The sequence below is a fragment of the Anabrus simplex genome, chromosome 1, assembly GCF_040414725.1.
Source record: "Anabrus simplex isolate iqAnaSimp1 chromosome 1, ASM4041472v1, whole genome shotgun sequence".
NCBI lineage: Eukaryota > Metazoa > Arthropoda > Insecta > Orthoptera > Tettigoniidae > Anabrus > Anabrus simplex.
In genome coordinates this window covers 389954265-389967998 of record NC_090265.1, presented here as the reverse complement: position 1 = coordinate 389967998, position 13734 = coordinate 389954265, and the positions used below count along the sequence as shown (strand labels likewise).

At 36.2% G+C, this 13734-nt stretch overlaps 1 protein-coding gene across 7 annotated transcripts in view; it reads right to left on the bottom strand.

Annotated features, from left to right (window-relative positions):
• The window catches only part of Ogdh (oxoglutarate dehydrogenase Nc73EF), a 314890-nt gene that overhangs the window by 114040 nt on the left and 187116 nt on the right, over nucleotides 1–13734 (bottom strand). For all 7 annotated transcript variants that reach the window (XM_067134984.2, XM_067134980.2, XM_067134986.2 and 4 more), the window contains one exon: nucleotides 8151–8301. In XM_067134984.2, the coding sequence (XP_066991085.1) occupies nucleotides 8151–8301 (151 nt within the window). The remainder of the gene's footprint in view (nucleotides 1–8150; nucleotides 8302–13734) is intronic.

Sequence of the window (13734 nt, the reverse complement as noted above, 5' to 3'; positions counted from 1 at the left end):
GGAAGCCATATTCAATTCAGGGAGCAATGTTAAGATATGAATAGATAATCTAAGGCAGAAACAGGTACCAGGAAAGACATTCCAGGAAACATTAATGAACAAGAGTACAATATATATGTGAGGACTAGTATTCAATATTCAGTCAACAATATGTAAAGACAGTTGTATATAAAGACAATGTCCAGATAGAGAAGGGTAGTAATATTGGCAAATTATTGAAAATAACCTAAGATAATAAAAATATTTACAGAAAGATAAAAAAGTCAAAGGCTAAAAAAGCAGCTGGGATTGATACGATTTCTGGGTATATATTAAGGCTATGGGTTGGGATATAGTACCATATCTGAAATATTGAATTACTGTTTACATGAAGGAACGATACCAAATTAATGTAAAGTTGCAACAGTAGCCCCAGTGTATAAGGGAAAGGGTGACGAACATAAAGTGGATAATTACAATCCGTCCGTCCGTCCGTCACTACAGATATGCGTTTAGGGCAGTCACCCAGGTGGCAGATACACCATCTGTGTTTTCCTAGCCTTTCCTTAATGATTGCAAAGAAATTGGAAATTAATTGTCCACCTCCCTTGGTAAGTTATTCCAATCCCTAACTCCCCTTCGTATAAACAAATATTTGCCGCCAATTTGTCCTCTTGAATTCCAATTTCATCTTCTCAGTGTGATCTTTCCTACTTTTAAAGAGACCTCTCAAACATTCATTTACTAATGTCATTCCACACCATCTATTCACTGACAGCTTGGAACATACCACTTAGACGAGCAGCTCGTCTCCTTTCTCCCAATCTTCCCAGCCCAAACTTGGGAACATTTTTGTAACGCTACTCCTATATCAGAAATCGCCCAGAACAAATCGAGCTGCTTTTCTTTGGATCTTTTCCAGTTCTCGAATGAAGTAATCCTGTCCTGGTGAGAGTCCCGTACACTGGATACATACTCTAGTTGGGGGAGTTACCAGAGACTTACATGCTCTCTCCTTTACATCCTTACAACAACCCATAAATACCCTCATAACCATGTGCAGAGATCTATACCCTTTATTTACAATCACATTTATGTGATTGCTCCAATCAAGATCTTTCCTTATAGTAATGCCTAGGTAGTTACAATGGTCCCCAACAGGATCTTTTACCCCATCAACACAGTAATTAAAACTGAGAGGACTTTTCTTATTTGTGAAATTCACAACCTGACTTTTAACCCTGTTTATCATCATGCCATTACCTACTGTCCATCTCAAAACATTGAGGTCATTTTGCAGTTTCTCACAATCTTGTAACTTATTTATTACTCTATACAGAATAACATCAACCGCAGCAAGCCCCTTCTCTGATTCTACTTCTTTACTCATATCATTTATACATATAAGAAAACAAAGGTCCAATAATATCGCCTTGAGGTATTCCCCTCTTAATTATTACAGAGTCAGATAAAAACTTTGCCTACTCTAATTCTCTGAGATCTATTTTCTAGAAATATGGTCACCCATTCAGTCAATTTTTTGTCTAGATCAATTGCACTCATTTTTGCCATGATTCTCCCAATGATCTACGATATCAAATGCCTTACATAGATAGATTGTGATACAGTCCATTTGATCTCCTAATCCAAGATATCTGCTATATCTTGCTGGAATCCTACAAGTTGAGCTTCAGTGGAATAATCTTTCCTAAACCCGAGCTGCCTTCTATCGAACCAGTTATATTTTCACAAAGATGTCTAATATAATCAGAAAGAATGCTTTCTTAAAGCTTACATGCAATGCATATCAAAATGACTGGCCTGTAATTTTCAGCTTTTTGTCTATCACCCTTTCCTTTATACATGGGGGCCACTATAGCAACTCTACATTCATTTGGTATAGCTCCTTCATGCAAACATAATCAAATAAGTACTTCAGATATTGAAGTATATAACAACCGATTGCCTTTAGTATATCCCCAGAAATCTTATCAATTCCAGCCGCTTTTCTAATTTTCAACTTTTGTATCTAACTGTTAATGTCATTGTTATCATAGGTAAATTTTAATACTTATTTAGTATTAGTCACCTCCCCTACATCGACATTATCCTTGTAACCAAAAAATTTTACATACTGCTGACTGAATACTGCAGTCTTTTGAAGATCCTTGCATATACATTCCCCAAAAATTTTTACATACTGCTGACTGAATACTTCTGTCTTTTGAAGATCCTTGCATACACATTCCCTTGTTCATTAGTGATTCATAGAATGTCCTTTTTGGAACCTGTTTCTGCCTTATAGTATCTACACATACCCTTCCATTTTTCACTAATATTTGTATGACTGCCAATTATGCTTGGCATCATGTTATCCTTAGCTGATTTCCTTGCTAGATTCAATTTCCTAGTAAGTTCCTTCAATTTCTGCTTACTTCTACAGCCATTTCTAACTCTATTTCTTTCCAATCTGCACCTCCTTCTTAGTCTCTATTTCTCTATTATAATAAGGTGGGTCGTTAGCATTCCTTACAACCTTTAAAGGTACAAACCTGTTTTCACATTCCCCAACAATGACTTTAAACCCATCCCAGAGTCTGTGTACATTTTTATTTACCATTCTCCATCGATCATAGTTACGTTTTAAAAACTCCCTCATACAAATTTTATCAGCCATATGGTACTGCCTAATAGTCCTACTTTTCAGACCTTCCTTTTAATCACATTTATTTTTAATTATAACAAAAACAGCTTTGCTATTTGCTATTTGTTGGTCATGCTTCTTGTCGTTCATATTACCTTCCCAATTGACATTTGGTAAATTGAGATCACCCGCTACAATCACGTTCCTTTCCATATCATTTCTCGCACAACTGATTATCTTATCAAATAATTCTGAATCAGCATCAGTGCTACCCTTTCCTGGTCTGTACACTCCAAAGAATTCAAGTGGCCTATAATCTTTAAAGTCGAGCCTTACACTTAGAATTTCATGCTTGCTATCTTTAATTTTTTCATAGCTTACAAATTCTTCTTTCAGCAGAATGAATAGTCCCCCTCCTACCATTCCTATCTTATTTCCAGGATACACACTCCAATTCTATGAAAAAATTTCTGCATCCAATACTGGTATATCATTTCTCAGCCATGACTCAACTCCTATTACAATATCTTGTAAGTACATATCTATTTCATTACTTAATTCTATTCCTTTCTTTACAATACTTCTACAGTTCAAAACTTAACATTCTTATGTCATCCCTACTTAACATCCACATCCCTGTACCCTTATCACCGCTCCCTAGAACACCTTGTTTCCCTGAATATACCTCACTATAACCCCTCTAAACAAATTTCCTAACGTACCACTGCGGTTTAAATGAAGGTTATCTGAGCGCCCTCCCCTGCAAACTATGTGACCTTGCCGCGGTGGGGAGGCTTGAGTGTCCCAATGAAGGAGATAGCCGAGCCGTAGGTGCAACCACATCGGATGGGTATCTGTTGAGAGACCAGACTAAGGAATGGTTCATCGAAAGGGGGGTAGCAGCCTTTCGGAAGTTGCAAGGGCGGCAGTCTGGAGGATTGACTGATATGGCCTTGTAATAATACTCAACATGGCCTAGCTGTGTTGATACTGCTACACGGCTAAAAGCAACAGGAAACTACAGCCGTAATTAACTCCCAAGGACATGCAGCTCTCTATGTATGAATGGTGTAGTGAGGATGGCATCCTCCCAGGTAAAATATTCCGGAGGTAAACTAGTCCCCCATTCGGATCTCCGGGTAGGGACTACACGAGAGGGGGCGATCATCAGGAAGATGGATACTGACATTCTGCGAGTCGGAGCGTGGAAAGTTAGAAGTTTGAATTGTTGTGGTAGATTAGAGAATCTGAAAAGGGAGATGAATAGACTAAAGTTAGATGTAGTTGGTATAAGTGAAGTACGTTGGCAGGAAGAACAGGATTTTTGGTCAGGCGACTACCAAATTATTAACACGAAATCAAACAGGGGAAATGCAGGAGTTGGTTTAATAATGAATAAGCAAATTGGGCAGCGGATAAGCTACTACAACCAGCATAGTGAAAGAATTATCGTCGTCAAGATAGACACCAAATCAATGCCCAACACAACAGTGCAGGTCTATGTACCTACTAACTCAGCGGATGATGAGGAAATCGAAAGAACATATGAAGAGAAAGAAGATTTAATACAATATGTAAAAGGTGACGAGAATCTAATTGTGATGGGAGACTGGAATGCAGTGGTAGGCCAAGGAAGAGAAGGTAATACAGTAGGAGAATTCGGATTGGGACAAAGGAATGAAAGAGGAAGTCTGCTGGTTGAATTCTGCACTGATCATAATTTAGTTCTTGCCAATACTTGGTTCAAACACCACAAACGCCGGCTTTATACGTGGACGAGACCGGGAGACACTGGAAGGTATCAAATAGACTTCATTATGATTAGGCAGAGATTCAGAAACCAGGTGTTGGATTGCAAAACTTTCCCAAGAGCAGACGTGGACTCTGACCACAACTTGTTGGTCATGAAATGCCATCTGAAGTTGAAGAAATTGAAGAAAGGAAAGAATGCAAAAAGATGGGATCTAGACAAGTTGGAAGAAAAGAGTGTGAGGGATTGTTTCAAGGAACATGTTGTAAAAGGACTAAATGAAAAGGCTGAAGGAAACACAATAGAGGAAGAATGCATAGTCATGAAAAATGAAGTCAGCAGGGCTGCTGAAGAAATGTTAGGAAGGAAGAAAAGATCAACTAAGAATCGGTGGATAACTCAGGAGATACTAGACCTGATTGATGAATGACGAAAATATAAGAATGCTAGAAATGAAGAGGGCAGAAAAGAATATAGGCCATTAAAGAATCAAGTGGATAGAAAGTGCAAGGTAGCTAAGGAAGACTGGCTGAAGGAGAAGTGCAAGGATGTCGAAGGTTGTATGGCCCTTGGAAAGGTAGATACTGCATACAGGAAAATCAAAGAAACCTTTGGAGAAAGGAAATCTAGGTGTATGAATATTAAGAGCTCACATGGAAAGCCACTTCTAGGGAAAGAAGACAAAGCAGAAAGATGGCAGGAACATATCCAACAGTTGCATCAAGGTGAAGATGTACATAATTTGGTTCTGGAATAAGAAGAGGTTGTTGATGCTGATGAAATGGGAGACCCGATTTTGAGGTCAGAGTTTGACAGAGCTGTTAGCGACCTAAATGGGAACAAGGCACCTGGAATTGATGACATTCCCTCTGAATTACTGACTGCCTTAGGAGAAACCAGCAAGGCAAGGTTATGCCATTTAGTGTGTAAGATGTATGAGACAGGAGACGTCCCATCCGATCTTCAGCAGAACGTTGTTATACCTATTCCCAAGAAAGCCGGTGCTGAAAGGTGTGAAAACTATCGCACCATTAGTTTAGTATCTCATGCCTGCAAAATTTTTACACATATTGTTTACAGAAGAATGGAAAAACAAGTTGAAGCTGAGTTGGGAGAAGATCAATTTGCCTTCAGAAGAAATGTAGGAACACGTGAAGCAATCCTGACTTCACGTCTGATCTTAGAGGATCGAATCAAGAAGGACAAGCCCACAACATGGCATTCATAGATCTAGAAAAGGCATTCGATAATGTTGATTGGACCAAGCTATTTAAGATTCTGAAGGTGACTGGGATCAGATACCGAGAACGAAGAATTATCTAAAATCTGTATAAAAATCAGTCTGCAGTGATAAGAATTGAGGGCTTTGAAAAAGAAGCAGCAATCCAGAAAGGAGTGAGGCAAGGCTGCAGTTTGTCCCTCCTCCTTTTCAATGTTTACAAAGAAGAGGCAGTAAAGGAAATCAAAGAGGAATTTGGAAAGGGAATCACAGTTCAAGGAGAGGAAATCAAAACCTTGAAATTTGCCGATAATATTATTTTATCTGAGACTGCAGAAGATCTTGAGAAGCTGCTGAATGGTACGGACGAAGTCTTGGGTAAGAAGTACAAGATGAAAATAAGTAAGTCCAAAGCAAAAGTAATGTTGGTAGGTGTGCATTTGTTTGTTTAATGCAGTTATACCTGTATATAACAAATGCAAACCTAGAAATAAAAATTCCAAATCCCCTACCAACATTCCAACCCCCCCCCCGTTCCTCTCGCGCTCCTTCTTACCCGCCCTCCTGTTGTCAGCCATCGCTCTCACACTGCATTCAGTGCCGCGCAAGCTTTCATAGTCATAAGACACATGTGACCCTGTGAATTAGGGGGACGAGTCTCATGAAACTGTTTTTGCTTCTTACTTTTCTTGCCTTTTCTTGTTCTTTGAGTACTTGATTCTATTTTTTCTTTTTCAGACATCTACCAACATATCTAATCCATATTGAAAAAAACAAAGTTTTTTCACAGGACCACATGTCCATTGATCTAAGTTATACCGTATTAACTTTTTGCCTTACTGATTCCTTCGATCAAACCAAATTAAAATAAGTGAGTTGGATTCGCCTTTTCGATACAAATTGAATAGTGTTTATTGGGCAGACATTTAATGGGACTGATTTTTACCTATTTGGGGGTCATCTTCAGCCGTATCTTGTGTGGAGCAGCGTATTTGAAGCACAGTTGTTTTGGGGATGGTCTTGAAACATGGAAGTTTGACGCTATGAAGAAGAGAAAAATGTTGTTGGAGTTTCCTTGAAACATTTTTTTCGCTTGGCTGTGGAAATACTGTATATGAGAAGAAGAGGTCTTTCGGTGTTCTTTGTGGTATTCAGGAACGTGGATGCGGGTCGAGATTCACATTCTTGAATACTACGAAGAATACTAAATGACTTCTTCTTCTCCTCCTCCTCCTCATATAAAAGTATTTCCACAGCTAAGTTAACAAAAGCGTTTTAAGGAAGTTCTAAAAACTTTTTTCATAGTGTCAAACTTCTATGTTTTAAGACCATCTTTAAAACAACTGTGTTTCAAATACGTTGTTCTACACACGATATGGCTGAAGATGACCTTTAAATAGGTTGAAACTAATCCCATTAAATGTTTATTTAATGAACACCATTTAATTTGTATTGAAAAGGTGGATTTAACTCACTTATTTTAATTTGGTTCATTCTCTATTAGCAAAATTCTTTTCTCTTTTCCACCCGATCTTTTGACATAATATAACAAACGCGAGTATGAAGAAGGGAACTTTTGCACATTAGTTAACAGAACTTCAAAGCCCAACAAATTGACTCTGAGATGAGCTTATGAAGATGTTATACAAGCTCATTAACACACAACATTATACAATAATAAATCTCCTACTGACACACTCCTTCAAGCACATTTTACTATCGTAACATATCATTATTTTAACATTAGTCATTCGCAATTAACATAGTAATATTTTACCAGCTCAACACTGAAACATTTCCAAATAAGTGTGTCAACAATGCAACAATGGTTTAAATGAACAAAGCATCAAAATGAACTTGTGAACTTTGCAGACTTTTAAAAACCATTTTTTCCAATCATATTTTATTACCACAATATATCACCTTAAGTTAGCATGAGTCATTCATAATTAGGACAAGCTGTGTTTTAGGATTATAAGTTGTTATTATTAAGACGATAGGTTCTTCAGCTGAAGATGACCCACTAAAAGGGTCGAAATCGGTACTAACATATTAGCATGTATTAAGTACTTTATAATAGAATAAATGTATTGATTAGGTGGAAAGTTCCTGGCTTTATATTTGCAAATAATTTAACCATCAATACAGACAATGAAGTTAATAGATTATAATTATAAAACTTCTAATAAAATACTACAACACACTACAAATTTTAGCAAGGAGTATATTTAAAAAAGGTGGCTAATTTTGAGGGTACAGGAAATATCAAACAGAAGTGTACGAAATGAAAAAGTTATTAACTAAGGAACGAAACAGAACCCTGGGGATGGAAGGATAGGAGGTTGTGAAGAGATAAATAAAGCAGAATTTTCTTTGCAATATAAGGAGTAAGATGTGGTAATATGAAACATGGTCAGAGAAAAATGAAGCCTTGTAAGATAGGAATAACAACTGAAAAGGAACAAACATATAAAAGAGAAGATGTCTGATATGGAACAGGAAAGTTAGAGATCAAAAGAGAGGCCTTGAATTCATGAGTTGATTAACTCTATTCTCACCTAAAGGTACCTCTCTCCACATCTTGGCCACTGAGACGGACATGAATCCCTTCTTTCAACAATGAGCCAAATGCCATGGCTTCACCCAGGGCCCAGTCCACAACACGAGCCTCCACCATTTCCATACGATTGCGTAACATCCTCTCAATACCTGAAATTAACAAAAAAGTAGAAAGCTAATATATGAATTTCTAGACAGACATCTGCAAATAGAGAAGGACCAAACTTTTGGCAAAGAAAGAAGCAGAAAATAAACATCAAAACAAATGCAATCTTGGACATACATAATAAATTTGATGTTATTTGGTGCAAGTAGGGAGAGGAAGGGGAGATTAAAACAAGTTCATAGCAATTTCAACAAGCTTACAAGTAAGTTTGAAACCCATTGGCTCCTAACTCATTCTTCTTTACCTACTAGTTTTACATAGTACCGACTCAGACAGGTATTACAGTGATGATGGTTTAGAGCAGGGCTCGGACTAGGAAGAAAGTGACCATAATGTTCATGTCCAGCATTTGTCTGGTATTCAAAATGGGAAACCGTGAAAAATGATCTTCAGGGCTGGTAACAGAGGTGTTCAAACCCACCATTTTCCGAATGCAAGCTCACAAATGAACGACCCAAACCACACAACCAACTCGCTTAGTAAATTCAAATTCAATCCACAACTCAAACCAGGAGAAATATTTCAGGAAATTCTATTCTGCAATATACAAGTAACCACGAAGGAAAACTTTATTTTCAAAACTCAAATTGTTAAGAGGATGAAATATCAAACAGAAGTTCAAAGTGAAATAAATAAATAAATAAATAAATAAATAAATAAATAAATAAATAAATAAATAAATAAATAAATAAATAAATAAATAAATAAATAAATAAATAAATAAATAACCGGGCGAGTTGGCCGTGCGCGTAGAGGCGCGCGGCTGTGAGCTTGCAGCCGGGAGATAGTAGGTTCGATCCCGCTATCGGCAGCCCTGAAAATGGTTTTCTGTGGTTTCCCATTTTCACACCAGGCAAATGCTGGGGCTGTACCTCAATTAAGGCCACGGCCGCTTCCTTCCAACTCCTAGGCCTTTCCTATCCCATCGTCGCCATAAGACCTATCTGTGTCGGTGCGACGTAAAGCCCATAGCAAAAATAAATAAATAAATAAATAAATAAATAAATAAATAAATAAATAAATAAATAAATAAATAAATAAATAAATAAATAAATAAATAAATAAATAAATAAATAAATAAATAAATAAATAAATAAATAAATAAATATAAATAAATAAATAAGTAAATAAATAAATGAATAAATAAATAAACAAATAAATAAACAAATAAATATCTCCAATTTGAAAATTGAGAGAGAACTTTTTAGATGATTGAATTCTTATCATAACACATACATGAGAGAATGGTTGTATTTTATTACTGTGAAACTTGTCCTTTTAATGGCAGAGGGTACAAAGTTTTAAAATTGAACAGAACACTTTTCTTAACAGAGAAACCACCATTGATTAAACACATTCTTTTTTTTCTGTTTTCCTTCTCGTGATATCTGAAACCATCTCTCGTCAATTTTGACTCAATTAATTTATAACTGTTAGGTTCTTCAGTCTGCCAAAACTGATTTTGAAATAAATATATTTATGAACTATCAAAAAAACCCATTTTAATTAAAATGTTTCTTTTTCAGGTATAATTCTGTTATTTTTTCAGATAGTTTATAAATGTATCTATTTCAAAATTAGTTTTGGCAGATTGAAGAACCTGACAGTTATAGCATAAATAAATACCTGTGAAGTTCATAAATACAATAAACTTCATGAGTTAAATTACTCATTGCCTCTCCTACTCAAGACCATTGCTCTTCAGCTTAACACATTGAGGTCTTGCTCACTTTCATACATTTTTATACTCCAGACTGAAATTTTTCTCTAATTTTGGATTTTAAAATAAATACTAGTTTTGAACTTAAGTAATTTTTTTGTTTCACTATATTTAAGTTCATACTTTCGACTTCATATCTGCAAACACTGAAATACAACGGATATATCCCTTAACATGGAAATAGTGGATTGAAATTAGTTGGTATAAATCACCGTCGTTCAGTCTATGTTCATGTGCTGCCACAGTTACGTGCACACTGTTGTCAACTCAACACAACTCTGACATGATTTGAAAGAAATTTTATGTGTAGAGCTGTAGTTTGCTGTCATCTACATTTTTTCCCCCCCCGAGAAATACATGAAACAAGCGTTATATTGCAGTGCCGCTCAATGCACATAGTACGTCTGTTTCGTACTAACAACGATGAAAACCAGACAATATACACCGCACAGGCTTTGTTTTCCGCAACAAATTATACAGCCTGTGCAACATACGGCCTTTGACCTCAATGTGTTAAGATTTCAGCAAAAAACTTTCCCAAACTCCACACCAGGAGACTCCAGATACAGGGTAATGCTTCTTTAACAAAGCTTGCTGTATCGGTCAAAATGTTCTACATCTCACCAGCCTCAAAACTGTTCAGAAGTATGCTGCTTACTCTGGTGTGCAACTCCTATTGTATACTGTAATGATGTGCAAGACAAATCTGCATTCACATCAATGCTTTAAGATAGCATCTAGCTTCCACTCTACAAACACCTGCTGTTCCAACCCAACTGTTTAGGGGATAAATTATTGTGTTTCACACATCTCATTCATCTCATAAGGGAACTAACATCTATTACAACCTCCACAAAAAAAAGGGACTTATCAAACTACTTTTTTAAACTTATAACCAAACTAAAGTAGCACATTCTGGAGAAAGAATTTTGTAAATATGGATTAAAACGTAAGATTCCACATTTTTCCAGTCAGTAAACGGTTGTGTTAATGCATGTCTGAGAAAACTTTATTGCTCATTTTCAATAAACTACATTTTTGAAATCAGTTCTGCTCATAACTTCTTAAACAATACAATATTCTTTTAAAATTTTATTATATTTTATATTGAAACACAGGACTAGTTTTGGCCCTATGATTGGGCCATCCTCAGCTAAATACATGCATAGTCTTAAATACTTTTATAAAACACAACTGAATTTCAAAAGTATATTGTATTGATTGGGTGGAACATCTTGAATTTTAAGGAATCATCAATATGGAAAACATGAAATTGATATCATACAAGACTTCTTACTATGTTAAAAAAAAATTCTTTGTATTCTTGGCTATAATATATATAACACTGGCCAGAATCATATGCCAAGTGTTGGTAGTTGTTTGGATAAAAATTATCTCCCTGAAAAAAAAAAAAAAATATATATATATATAATGAAAAAAATAAATGCAAATTTTGGAAATATATTTCTGGAAGTGGTCAGTTTTGTAGCCATGACTTTAAAATGGCACAATACAAATATCTTAATACACGGTCCAGCTATAAATGGAAGTAGTCATTTTAACGTGTATACAGCTGCCATTTTCCATAAATCAGTGAGTCTGATAATGTCCATGCCAGTTCTGAAATATGCATTCCATTGTAAGGAAGTAATTTTTATTTTTTCATTTATAAAGTTTCATTGCTGTAAATGTAGGGAATAATTAATTGTTTCTGATGCTTGTAACATATACCAAACATTTCTTCAACATGTACTACAGTATATGTACTGAACATAATCTAACAGGCTGAAAGTTAATAATGATAACAACCACCACCATAATTAAATAAAAATAAACCAAGCAAGTTAGCCGTGCACCGAGGGGCGCGCAGCTGTAAGCTTGCTTTCAGGAGACAGTGGGTTCAAACACCACTGTCGGCCGCCCTGAGGGTGGTTTTCCATGGATTCCTATTTTCACACCATGCAAGTGCTGGGGCTGTACCTTAATTAAGGCCACGGCTGCTTCCTTCTTGCTCCTAGCCCTTTCCTATCCGATCGGCACCATAAGACCTATATGTGTTGATGCAACGAAACGCAATTTGTAAAAAAAAAAAAAATTTAAATCCAAAGCTCTAGCAAATTCACTTGGTGTGAGATTGGGGATACAGGAGTGAAAAAAGAAGAAGAAGAAAGTTATAACAGGGAAATGAACTGAAGAATCTCAGAGAAATTGAGAGTGACCGATGAGATACTAAGCAAATTCAATGGATATCTGAGAAAATATTAGATAAAATGACTCAACAATAGAAATTTAATAATACAAGAAATAAATGTAGTGAAGGATAATAATTAATATGCCTGCAGTAGCAAAGGAAGCAAGAGAGATCTATAAAGGAATTCAATTCTGTATAGTTGAAGGAAAAGTAGAAGCAGAATATCAGAAAATCAAATAATCTTTCAGAAAGAAGTATTAAGTTCAGGAGCTCAGATGAGAAATCATATCTTCAGAAATAAAGTAAAAGTGGAAAAAAAAAAAAAGGAACACTCAATGCAGCTGTACGAAGTGAAAACAACTGATGGTAATGCTGCAGATTTTTAAAATCAATATTTATATAGGAGGAGGAGTTACGGTAAACAAAAACAATAGGAATCGCTGATATACTCTCTGAATTACAGGCTGGACTCTGGAGAAACAGCCATGATAAGGCTGAGAGAAATTGAGTTAAGAGTGACAATTCTAACGGATGAGATAAGAGGTTTATCACCAGATTGTATGACATCAAAATACTTAAGAAAACAGGCTATGACTAATGTGAAAACAACACCTTTATTGTAGTATCTGAAGCATGCAAAACTACAGACCCAACACAATTTACAAGATTAATTAATTTTAATTACTTCTACATTTATGAATTGGTATTATGACACAGCATACCACTTAAGAAAATATCTTAATATAAACTAACAGATAAAAGTTAAAAATGAAATATTCACAAAGTGATTTGCATAGTCTTCTAATGCAGGCTGCTATGATTTCTTACAATTTGGAGAAAACTCTTCAGTGACAATATATGGAGAGAACCCTTCAGTGTCAATATACACTGTTTGACAAAAATCAACCAGAAGGGGAGGAGGAAACTAAATGAAACTTCACGTGTTTAGAGGGTATGTGAAGTTATTTCTGCGATTACAAAATAGAGTCAAATTTAAAAAGAACTTGGCAGTATGAGCTGTCCTATCAGTATAACACTGCACCCCCTCTGTCCTGGATTCATGCACCGATTCGGTTGTGAAGGGTGTCAAAGCCGTTGTATCCTCTCCTGGGGCAAGCTGGCCCACAGCCGTTGCAACTGGTCCTTGAAAACCTGGATATTGGCACCAGGGCGGAGTTGACATCTGAGCTGGTCCCAAAAAGTCCTCTCGGTTTAAATTGCTGGGTTGATGGGGTGAAAGTTCCGTATGGGGATCACTGTAAGTATCTACACTAGTGTCCAAAAGTTAAGCATAATCACTAAACAAGGCCATACCACCTGATAAGAATGTCAGACGGATTGCTGAACAAACGGAAGCTGACTTTCACACCTTATGTCACACAACTTGTCCAAGAAAACAGTGTCAGATAGGTTCTGATAGCTGAGGTACACCTCGGACAACAACTAACAAAACCTGGCAATCTCTTCCACAACAAAATATGCTGTTAATAGGGTGTATGGTTACCC